Raw genomic sequence first — 12,928 nt, 5'->3', positions numbered from 1 at the left:
GTAACGCCACAACGTAACGCCACAACATAACACAACGTAATGCCAAAACGTAACGCCACAACATAACACAACGTAATGCCAAAACGTAACGCCACAACGTAACGCCACAACATAACAAATGTAACGCCACAACGTAATGCCACAACGTAGTGCCACAACGTAACGCCACAACGTAACGCCACAACGTAACGCCACAACGTAACGCCACAACGTAACGCCACAACGTAACGCCAAAACATAACGCCAAAACATAACGCCAAAACATAACACAATGTAACGCCACAATGTAACGCCACAATGTAACGCCACAACGTAACGCCACAACGTAACGCCACAACGTAACGCCACAACGTAACGCAACGTAATGCCAAAACGTAACGCCACAATGTAACGCCACAACGTAACGCCACAACGTAACGCCACAACGTAACGCCACAACGTAACGCCACAACGTAACGCCACAACATAACAAACGTAACGCCACAACGTAATGCCACAACGTAATGCCACAACGTAATGCCACAACATAGCGCCACAACGTAACGCCACAACGTAACGCCACAACGTAACGCCACAACGTAACGCCACAACGTAACGCCACAACATAACAAACGTAACGCCACAACGTAACGCCACAACGTAACGCCACAACGTAACGCCACAACGTAACGCCACAACATAACAACGCCACAACATAACAACGCCACAACGTAACAATGCCACAACGTAACAACGCCACAACGTAACAACGCCACAACGTAACGCCACAACGTAACAATGCCACAACGTAACAACGCCACAGCGTAACAACGCCAAAATGTAACAACGCCACAACGTAACGCCACAACGTAACGCCACAACGTAACGCCACAACGTAACGCCACAATGTAACGCCACAACGTAACGCCACAACGTAACACCACAACGTAACACCACAACGTAACACCACAACGTAACGCAACTAGCCTAGCGTAACTATCATAAATACATTTCTTATGTAACGTTAGCTAACAAGCGCATTTTCAACGAACCTAAACTAAACTTTTGGTTTCACATGGGAACAGTGGTCTCCTGGGTAATTGTCCTGTATTTGTTTGACTAACTCTCATTAAAAACAGCTCAATGTCCATTTTCCTGCCTGGATGCAAAAATGGCCACATGAAACATAAAAAACATCCACATTCTATGTATCCGTGGTTTGTGGAAACGTACAAGGCCGACATTTTTTCAAGGCGACTTGGCTGCTATTTGACAATCATATGATAAAAAGATCTAAATAAAAGATTTTAAAAAAGGTGAGGTAGCAAGACATTTTAATGACAATTAGAGTGTCAGACAAACTACTGGAATAATTATTCTTGGCCTCAAAATATACTTATTTTTTCCTACTTCCAGCATCAATAGCACAGAGGCAGTGAGAGTGTAGCAGTGACATGCTCCGCTTATTCAACTCAACAAAAGAAGCTTGTCCATCCCCCTCCGCTCCGTCCAACCTGAACCCGATCCAACAGCCCCTCTCTCCCACAGCAGCGGCCCGCCCAACCCCACCCAACCCAACTGCCATGTGAGAGAGTGAGAGAGCAACTGACGGAGTTGGAGTGAAGGAGCGGAGGGAGGAGTGGGTGGGAGAGTGAGTGTTACAGCGAGGAGGCTGCCAGTGGTTAGTCAGAAGTAGCAGTGGTACTTATGAGTGACCTCCTTCAGATGCTGTCTGCAGTATACAGGACGGGACCAGCCCTGTCTCCTCTGTTAAAACGTTCTTCACTAGCCTAGGACATGAGACACAATGCAGGGTCTTCACTCGCTTGTCAAGTCAAGACAGTAACACTTTGTAACTTTTTGTTTTAAATAAAACAAACAAACTTATGACAGCACAACTTCCATGTAGTGCAAGTCTTGACATGACTAGTCTCTAGAAACAGCCTTTAAATAAAACATCTTGACAGTCTTTAGAGAGGAGGAAGCTCTGCAGTAGATATGTGACTGAAACAGAGAATGCTTTTCCTTCATAGGTCTCATGGCAAAACACAAGCTCATGTATTTACACCTGTAGTAGGAACCCAGAGGAGCAAACATGGGGTTGAACAGACGGACAGGTCACTCTTTGATTGGACAGTTTGAGCATCTGTCATCCCATCATCAGGACCCAAATACAATCTGGTGACTGACAGAAGTGAATGCAGCACTTTAATGATTCTGATGTGTCAGTCAGCCAGTATTGGTATTATTAGACAGCAGATGGAAGTCACCAGGTCGGCAGGATGAAAAGGAGGTGTTATACAGCAATGATTCTGAGATGTTTACTGTGGGATCCCTGTCACACGCTTTAATGGAGTTCACATGAAGTCAGATACCAAACACCTGTTAACAGCTAAATGGGGTGAAAATGAAAATGAAAAATACTGCATGAATGAAGAAATGCATGAATACATACATTTAATAATGAGCAATTAAACTTAAAATACATTTAAAATACATGAACACATTTGCTAATGATTTTATATATTGATATAAACAACACAGTTCAAGAAAATTAACAAATAAGTAAATAAAAGAGAACATTATTTATTTATAATATATATTATATTATATACAATTATTGGCATATTAATTTATAAGTCAAGTAATTTATTGAATAACGTTTTAATTAAACAATGGACAGTCAACTGAAACATGTTAGTCACCTTTAAATGTCTTATTTGTTCAGTTGTACTTAGCTTCACCTCGAGTGTCACTTGTGGTAGCAAAGAAATCAAGATGGCGACGGCCAAATGGCAACATTGAGGCTTCAAAATGGCAGCCCACAAACCTCGTATACCCTTATATACAGTATAGTAATGAGCCTAATGTGTTTAAATATACCACACATTGCCAACATCAAGCCCACCGAAATATGTACCGAAATCCACAAAGACATAAAGCAGTGCATGAGCACGCGGCGTGCACGTGGGCGGACAGGAAACACAGCGTAGCTTAAGGTCCATCAGTCACATCCTGTTCTATAGTTGCACATTAGCTTTGATCCAACAACAAAGCTCAAAGAAAAACGGCAGAATTTATGAATTCTTCAAATTCCTCAAGTGGGGAGTGTGAGTGAGGGAGACCTTTTAGCGCAGAAAACCCATAGAGGCAGACTACAGGGGACGGTTTTAAGGCCTGAAATATGTATGAGCTGATGAAAAATGAGCATATTCAAAGCAAGTCGAGCTTTTATCTGAAAGAGTATTAGAAACTTCCAAAGGCAGGGAGCTTCGTGAGATCAAAACACTTTCAGCCGTGGATTCCAGAGGCCGCTTCTCCATGAAGGCAGTCGGCCCTGTGTTTCTGGAGGAGAGGATGGATGTCGGAGGTTTGGTGAACCAAACACACATCTATTATTCATCTCTAGCCATTTTGTTTTCAGTCGCCCCTTTCCTCCCTTGATTGTAGGATATAAGTCAGACGTTTTGTTGTTGTACCTCCCACTGCTCCGTGATGGTAATGTTATAGTGAATTAAATTTTAATTCCAAACGAGCCACACTGAGCCTTTAATCCTTGAAGAGAGAGACCCGGGCAGCTGTTGCAGCAGTCTCATTCCCTTTCTCTGGGCCTGGCTGATTAATGCGGACCAAACTCAAGAGACTTTTAACATGGGAAGCCATGGTATGGGTAATGATTACAGATGGCAATGGAAGAAAAAGGCTAAAACTACATCGTCTCATCAACACAAAGGCTGCCTCTGTGAACTGATGTCACAATGAACCTTCGTGAAGTGAAAACATACTGTGAAAGGTTAAAGTTTTAAGAGAAAACCCGACAACACCCAGACAATGCCGTGGTAGCGAACTGTCAATCACCTTGAAGCCCCGCCCCTAAAGCGTCCCCTGCTTTATGGTCTGTTTGACTCTAAATGACCATAATGTACTAAATGAACATCCTGCTGTATTGAAGAAGACTTGAAACTAGAGATTGAGACATAAACTCATGTTTACAATGTTTACTGAGGGAATACATCAAGAGAAGTAGAGTCATTTATATAGACTTCTATACAACCATAAGAGTCACCCTCTGGTGGTCAGGAGAGAGAATGCAGCTTTAACACATGAAGCATAGACTTCTATACAACCAAAGGAGTCACCCTCTGGTGGTCAGGAGAGAGAATGCAGCTTTAACACATGAAGCATATACTTCTATACAACCAGAAGAGTCACACCCTGGTGGTCAGAAGAGAGAATGCAGCTTTAACACATGAAGCATATACTTCTATACAACCAGAGGAGTCACCCCCTGGTGGTCAGAAGAGAGAATGCAGCTTTAACACATGAAGCATATACTTCTATACAACCAGAGGAGTCATCCCCTGGTGGTCAGGAGAGAGAATGCAGCTTTAACACATGAAGCATATACGTCTATACAACCAGAGGAGTCACCCTCTGGTGGTCAGGAGAGAGAATGCAGCTTTAACACATGAAGCATATACTTCTATACAACCAGAGGAGTCACCCCCTGGTGGTCAGGAGAGAGAATGCAGCTTTAACACATGAAGCATATACTTCTATACAACCAGAGGAGTCACCCCCTGGTGGTCAGGAGAGAGAATGCAGCTTTAAAACATAAAGCATAGACTTCTATACAACCAGACATATTTTTACTACAGGCGAAGTCGCCCCCTGGTGGCCAGTACAGAGAATGCAAGACACTCTGTATTCACTTTGCCTCCTGAGTACATAAAGCTTTATACTGAAAAGTATTTTTGGCAGGCACATAATGGATGCTTACAGAAGCTTTTGATCCAACATAAAGGCATCAATTATTTTCCCCACGAAGGCCGGGAACAAAAGTAAGCCGAGGATGTATCAGAACTGCAATTGAATATTTACATATAAGCACATTGGCCATCTTTTTGGGGAATCATCGAGGACTGCAGGGACGAATGTGCAGTAAAATGAGGTTTTCTGAAGGGAGTCTGGTTCTTAGAAACACTACTGCATTTGTCCACAAGGACCGCCAAAATCAACAGAGGAAGTTCCTTAAAGCAGCTTAAAGAGTCCTGTTTGACTTCACAGTGGGTAGCAAAGTTAACTGGCAAACTGCTGTTAATTAGAAACAAATGAGCCAGTTGGAGCCAAAACAACAAACCTTTGGCACTGCTCACTGCTCACTGCTTCACAACCAGTCACTCATGAACAGAAAAGACTTTGGTTCATTTGCCAAAACATGCTTTTTTGTTTTTCCCATGCAAGTTTAAAAAGAATAGTGCAACACTGGAGATCAAGGAAGGAGACAGAGAGGGAGACAAAGAGATATTTTGCCCAAAATGTAATATATGTGTTGAAGGACGTGCTGTTAAAGTATTGTTTGAGGTTGAGAAATGTAGATCAATACGCTTTAGCAGAAGATGAAAACATATTTTGCAATGCAAACCAGGCAGCTCCATTCTCTCTCTTTTTCTTCTTTTTTGCTAATGCTATTTTCCCAAGCCCTTCTAAAATCATGCTCACCCCGTGACCACTGCAAAGCATTTTTGGTAGAATATTTATCTAATAACAATTTTTAAAGGTTTTTTTAAATGGATGCTAATTTTAAATATACATCAAACAAATCTCACATACCCCCTGGAGGGCCGTCATGTATACCCCCATTTGAGAACCACTGCTCTATAACATATTTGTATATATATATATATATATATATATATATATATATATATATATATATATATATATATATATGACCAAGAGGGGCACTGGTACTCGGAGGGCTGTATTTGACAAAATGTGTAAAAGAAAAATCTAAAACAGGTAACCAGATATCTAAAACGAAAAAGTAAGTATACAAAATTATTTAAAAACATTTAAATAAGATATCAGGACAACTCAGCCAGGCCCAGACGGGCAGCAGGAGAGGAGGAAGTCAAGGACTCAAAAGTGGGGCTCAATGATGGACTTGGGGTTTAAAAAGTCCTTCATATTTTTCATTGAGCCCATAAAGGTCTATGGTCCCCAGTCGGTGGATCCATCTCCTCTCCGTCGCCCCCTGCTGGGCTGTGCTCCACCGCCTGTGACTCTCCAGGCCCACACTCTGAATGGCGTGTGAGCCATGGAGTTTAAAATGTGCATACAGGACAATCGTGCCATTCCCACTATTGATCTGCCTAATTAAATTAGGGTTGGGATTGGGGACAAGTTTGGGTTTGGGGTTGGGGTTGGGGTTGGGGTTGGGGTTGGGGTTGGGGTCTCTTCACTCAATACATTTGAAGCACCGCGTGACAATGTGACGATTCATGTGTGTCCTGAATTGAGCCTCTCAAACTTCTCCAACTGTAAACCTCTCTCAACCCGCTCGACCAATCTAATGCTTTTGATTATAAATTAGGGTGGGGTCAGGCTGGATTAAAAAATAATCAAGATTCAACAGTAAAAAACTGAAAGGCATTGGAAATTTCACCTTAATTTACCCGTTCTAATGGATTGAATCTAAAGTACTTGAGGTACTTTCACCTTGAATTAGTTTTGCACATAAAAAATGGGCCCGACATCTAAGTGGGGAAGCGGCTGAAACACGAGACAACAATGAAAACGACCTTACACATGGGAGAAAACATGGAAACCATAATTACAGGTAAGTCCCCATTACAGGAGTAAAGGGAAAACAGCACAACGTCTCTTTGTTCTGCAATGCTTCATCATGACTTCTGAGGAAAATCATCGCGCTTTCTTTCCTCAACACCTCCACATCTGACCTTGAAGTGAATTAGTATGCACAATTCACACAAATTCCCCTAACAAAGAGATCATCTGTGTCCTGTCAGTGAAAACACTGTTGAAGTGATTATCATCCTGCAACACTGGGATATATTTCAACATAAAAAAATTCACCTCGAATTAGGCATACCATTCTGGCTCCAATCACAACTAATCACAGTTGTGTCATTTCTCCACAGAGCAGGGCCAGACCATCAGAGGATTAGGAAAGAATAATGCTGAGGGCGACTTAAAGCCTCAATGTCACAATTTGCTCCGGCGTTTGTAGATTGAAATTAAAGCTCGGTAGAAATGTGTTGGCACGGCATCCTTTTAGTGGCAAATGATGCATGAATAAAAGGACACAATGATGCAATGTTTCAATGAGCTGGTAGCTGGATGCTTGGTGCATTCTAAATATCAGAGCGGCAGGTAGCACACAGCCATTAGGGCACTTTGAGCAGGTTTCTGGTTGAACATTGAAGCCAAAATGGCCCATTGAGCTGTCCGGTAGCAGGAAATGACCATAACACAGCTGCAGGTGGTTGATGTGAGTCAGCTACTCCTTCACCAGATGCCGACTTTTAAAACTGTCTTTTGAAACAACAGCTCACTTCCCACGACAGCTGGTTGGAAACACATCACTGGGGATATTGTGCCAGAACACCTCTGAAAGTTACAATTACAACCCACCTACTGGAGTTTTGAATTAAACAAAAGACAGTTTTTCTCTGCGTGATAGATCAGTATGCAATCTTTTGCGTGGTGATATACTCTACATTTTAACCTCAGTCACAATCCATAAATAAAGAAGACAGGGTGTCCTCACAGCAGGCGTTACGTCATGTAAACAAACCAAGTACGGATCAGCTGTGTGCTCCAGGTGCAGGCCGGACACGTCAAAGATGGGAGAGCAGCACAGTTTTCTAACAGAAAACACACCTTTGCATTGATATTTTATATTTACTGGGAAAGGCATACAATAATAGTCAACAGCATGAAGGAAACTTTCATCTCCCTCCAGCCAGCCGACACCTTATTCAGGTCTTTGTAGTGAAATGAGGTCCCGTTATATAACTCCTCATTTTAACCGTGCCTTGTCCATTCACTTTGAAGGCGAGCGTCAGCCCACAGTGACATGGACATAATGAGCAAAACACATATTTGAATAGTCTGAACCTATGTTTTTATTCAAAACGAATACTCAAACATTATTTTTAACAGTCCTAATATGTACATCATTTCTCTTTATGTCGCAATCATTGCTGAAACAGTTGTCTACCCAGCTCTGCAGCTGGATGATATCGTTCATTTTGTGAATTTGTGGACGCCACAGCTGGGTGTAATACAACCTGAAGACTGTCATAAACTGGCCTCAGCCTCCTCTCATTCCACTCTCCTAACGAGCTCTTCATAAGCAGACCTCAGCCAATCGTAAGACTCAAGTATACAGATATTAACAAGCCCAGTTTTCACAACAAAATGCTGAGTGCACAGGGACTAAAGAACAAACCTGAAAGTAAGCAGAAAACAGAATAGAAAGACAAACTGCGGTCCTTTTGCTGCCATGGAGAATGTGATTCAACAATAAAAGAATTGTGAGCCAAAAATATAAACTCCTTCAGAGAACAAAAAACGCAAAAAAACATTCTGCAAATGAGAGTGGAAACAGAGAACTTGCACTGCAATTATAGTTTATTGAGGGCAGACAGATGAACACGAGCGCCCTGAATAAAGTATAATGCAATGTCAGTTTATTTTGGTCTTATGTGTGAGATGCTGGCTCTAATTGTTCTGGAAACAACCTGGTAAGTGTGTGTTCTCGCACCTTTATTTAGGAACGAGGCGTGTTTGAACTGGCAGATGGGGACCCGCTCAGTAGTGCTGACTCAGGGAACCAGGGAACAGTGAGCGGGCCGGAACCAGCTGACTGACACCCGACCGCTCTACCACGGAGCCGGCTGAAACTCACCAGTGTCCGCTCTCCGCTTCCTCCACAAACTGGACCAGGTCGCCCGCCTCCAGAGAGAGGTCTCGGCCTTCACGAGACTCATAGGTCAGCTGCACCCGGAACCGACTGCCGTCACCCTGCAGAGAGAAACGACGAATCAAACCGTGCATGGAGCCAGGTCCGTTTTGGATATGGTTACAGTTCTAATACAGACAAAACTACGTTTGCCTTTAGCTTATGTTTGCCTTTAGTTTGCCTTTAGCTTACGTTTGCCTTTAGTTTACGTTTGCCTTTAGTTTATATGTTTGCCTTTAGTTTATATGTTTGCCATTAGTTTATATGTTTGCCTTTAGCTTACGTTTGCCTATAGTTTACGTTTGCCTTTAGCTTACGTTTGCTTTTAGCTTACGTTTGCTTTTAGTTTACATTTGCAGGGCTCTCAAGTTTTTAAGACAGGTATTGCCGTGTTCACACCGGATGCGGCGCGAATTTGCGGCGCGACCAGATTACATGTAAAGTCAATCCACAGATGCGCTGCGACGCGAATTGGCGATTTATTCGCGCCGCGGCGAGATAGACGCGTTTGAGGCGGCGTGAACAGAATGTTTGACCTGGGGCGAACAAAGCGTAGGACGCGGCGCGAATTCACGTGAGTTGAATTCTCCCAAATCTGGCAGAGAAATCGCGTGACGCAAAGTTGCGGCAGCCAATCAGCGTTGAGAATCAGCGTTGAGAATCAGCGTTGAGAAGCTCCGCCCGTCACCACCGCCGTCTCCTTGTTTCTGAATGAAACTGCTGCTGCTCCGCCTGAACCAGCGCTGGTAGCGGCTTCATTGAGACGCTGTTGTGGGACTACGGATAGTATTATGAACCCAGACACCATGGAGTTTGATGTTCCGACATATGTGGAGTTTACACAAAAAGTATAAAGCAGAACTTTCCATGGTGGATGGCATAATCGGTATCGTTTTACGGAGATACGCGAGACGCAGTTCCTGGAGGAGTCGGTGAAATTCACCAAGCTGTGTGCGGCTACGGATGATGTCATGAACCCAAATACGAGGGCGTTTCATGTTCCGACATGTTTGGGACTTCCACAACAAGTATAAAGCAGAACTAGTGGTTATTTATTCCATGGTCGATAGCGGAAATGAAAGCTTCGTCGCTTGTCTCTCACAGAAGCAAGCAACAGAGCTAAGCCACGCCCCTTTCGCGCCGCGATTTTTCGCGTTTGGTGTGAACACCCTCGTTTCAGCTTCTGTTTGCCTTTAGCTTACGTTTGCCTTTAGCTTATGTTTGCCTTTAGTTTATATGTTTGTCTTTAGCTTATGTTTGCCTTTAGCTTACGTTTGCCGTTAGTTTACGTTTGCCTTTAGTTTACATTTGCCTTTAGCTTGCGTTTGCTTTTAGTTTACGTTTGCCTTTAGCTTATGTTTGCCTTTAGCTTATGTTTGCCTTTAGCTTATATGATTGCCTTTAGCTTATGTTTGCCTTTAGCTTATGTTTGCCTTTAGCTTACGTTTGCTTTTAGTTTACGTTTGCCTTTAGCTTTTGTTTGCCTTTAGTTTATATGTTTGCCTTTAGTTTATATGTTTGTCTTTAGTTTACGTTTGCCTTTAGCTTATGTTTGCCTTTAGCTTATATGTTTGCCTTTAGCTTATGTTTGCCTTTAGCTTATGTTTGCCTTTAGCTTACGTTTGCTTTTAGTTTACGTTTGCCTTTAGCTTACGTTTGCCTTTAGCTTATGTTTGCCTTTAGCTTACATTTGTTTTTAGTTTACGTTTGCCTTTAGCTTATGTTTGCCTTTAGCTTATATGTTTGACTTCAGCTTATGTTTGCCTTTAGCTTATGTTTGCCTTTAGTTTGCCTTTAGCTTATGTTTGTCTTTAGTGTATATGTTTGCCTTTAGTTTATATGTTTGCCTTTAGCTTACGTTTGCCTTTAGTTTACGTTTGCCTTTAGCTTATATGTTTGCCTTTAGCTTATGTTTGCCTTTAGTTTATATGTTTGCCTTTAGCTTATATGTTTGACTTCAGCTTATGTTTGCCTTTAGTTTATATGTTTGCCTTTAGCTTATGCTTGCCTTTAGTTTATGTTTGCCTTTAGCTTATGTTTGCCTTTAGCTTATATGTTTGACTTCAGCTTATGTTTGCCTTAGCTTACGTTTGCTTTTAGTTTGCCTTTAGCTTATGTTTGTCTTTAGTTTATATGTTTGCCTTTAGTTTATATGTTTGCCTTTAGCTTACGTTTGCCTTTAGTTTACGTTTGCCTTTAGCTTATATGTTTGCCTTTAGCTTATGTTTGCCTTTAGTTTATATGTTTACCTTTAGCTTATGCTTGCCTTTAGTTTATGTTTGCCTTTAGCTTATGTTTGCCTTTAGCTTATATGTTTGACTTCAGCTTATGTTTGCCTTAGCTTACGTTTGCTTTTAGTTTGCCTTTAGCTTATGTTTGTCTTTAATTTATATGTTTGCCTTTAGCTTACGTTTGCCTTTAGCTTATATGTTTGACTTCAGCTTATGTTTGCCTTTAGCTTATATGTTTGACTTCAGCTTATGTTTGCCTTAGCTTACGTTTGCTTTTAGTTTGCCTTTAGCTTATGTTTGTCTTTAGTTTATATGTTTGCCTTTAGCTTATATGTTTGCCTTTAGCTTATGTTTGCCTTTAGTTTATATGTTTGCCTTTAGCTTACGTTTGCCTTTAGTTTATATGTTTGCCTTTAGCTTACGTTTGCCTTTAGCTTACGTTTGCTGTTAGTTGCTTTTAGCTCGCTCTCCTCACAGGGAAGTAGTCTCCTGAAACGCTAATACAATGGTATACTTGGTATTTAATCCAATAAACAAACTATTACTGGACAGACTGGACACTACAGTGACTCAGGGCTAGCTGGTTAGCATGCTCATTTCAGTGGAGATGGGCTGACATTTTATATTCCTGTTGATAAACACAAATATTGTAATTTGACTTCTATCAAATGAGGCAAAAATGTAAATTCCTTTACAAGAGTTTGTGCGCCACGAACATGCTCTGTGTGTGTGTGTGTGTGTGTGTGTGTGTGTGTGTGTGTGTGTGTGTGCGTGCGTGCGTGTGTGCGTGTGTGTATCTGCGATACATCACACAGACGATAATGGATGTGGAAAGGCTGCCATACCCAGCAGACCTGTGCAGCGTCTCTGTCTCTCCTCACTCGTTTCTTAAATGTCAAGTCTTCAGTGCCCGCTGCTAACGAGACACATGTCCACGGGAAATAATTAAGCAGTGGGGATCAGAGGGTGATTTTATAGAAAAAGAGGATGAAGTGAAGGACGAGCGGGGAGGGAACGAGGGACGAGTGGAGAGCTGTGGAGGGACGGCGGCGGTGATGTGATGAGCTGATGTGAGGCAGCAGGACCAGGATGTTGAGTGGTACTCAACTGTCTTTATTCAGTTTCAGTTTCTAAAGTATATAACGCTCCTGGTCATATTCAGGTTTAACTTTACAACAGTTTCTCGCAAAAAAAGTGAGCGTCACCTACATTTTTATTGTCGCCTTCCTCTTCTGAGGAGTTGGAGGACTCCTCTGCACTGGAGGGGATCGTCTCAAAGTCGTCTGTGTCCATGGAAGGGAGGCGTCTCTGGGCCCAGCCTGAGGGGAATCCATACACATAATGAACCAAATGTACTCATAAACAATTCCACTTGGCAGGCGATGGTGCTTCATTGACAGAAAAACTGTGTTGCTGTGCAGTTATTTGTCTTCCATCATCATGAAAGCTGAAATGATATTCACAGACAACAAAGCAACATTCTCAATTACGTTTCAAGGGAAAACGTATTTTCTCCGGGATTACGTTTGTTTTTGACGTATCACAAATACATTTCTCATCGTAGAACATACACAGGACTTTCACCAGGAGGCCGCTGTTCATGTCCTGTGTGCAACCAAGAGTCAATGTATTTACATTTACATCTGTAACTTCAATACCTTAACAGTCATTCCAAGCCAAGCCATGCAGTGTCACTCAACTAAACCACACAGTTGTGTTGCACAACGTTAACTTTGTGGTTTCAAGACTGATCCGGGAGAAAACACATTTCCCTCAAAACATAAATGAGAGTACAGTTTAGCTGGAAGCTAAAGTATTTCTGGGAGACACAGTTTCACAGCTTGATCGCCTGTTTGCAATCATTCTAACTGTAGCCGAGCTTCTCACACAGAATGACTGTATTACTGCTGACTGATCCTGAACTTTATGGCATACTTAATGATATTTC

The 12,928-nt window shown here is 42.1% G+C and overlaps 1 protein-coding gene across 1 annotated transcript in view; it reads right to left on the bottom strand.

Annotated features, from left to right (window-relative positions):
- Window positions 1-12,928, bottom strand: part of mcf2l2 (MCF.2 cell line derived transforming sequence-like 2) — a 129,175-nt gene that overhangs the window by 3,320 nt on the left and 112,927 nt on the right. Inside the window, exons 32-34 of the mRNA XM_079221414.1 lie at window positions 12,190-12,299; window positions 8,696-8,811; window positions 1,696-1,769 (exon numbers count right to left, since the gene is read on the bottom strand). Coding sequence (XP_079077540.1) covers window positions 1,696-1,769; window positions 8,696-8,811; window positions 12,190-12,299 — 300 coding nt within the window. The remainder of the gene's footprint in view (window positions 1-1,695; window positions 1,770-8,695; window positions 8,812-12,189; window positions 12,300-12,928) is intronic.

The sequence above is a fragment of the Taurulus bubalis genome (genome assembly GCF_910589615.1).
Source record: "Taurulus bubalis genome assembly, chromosome: 7".
NCBI classification, from domain to species: domain Eukaryota; kingdom Metazoa; phylum Chordata; class Actinopteri; order Perciformes; family Cottidae; genus Taurulus; species Taurulus bubalis.
Note: the sequence above shows the minus strand (reverse complement) of the source record. Positions and strands in the feature narration are given on the sequence as shown.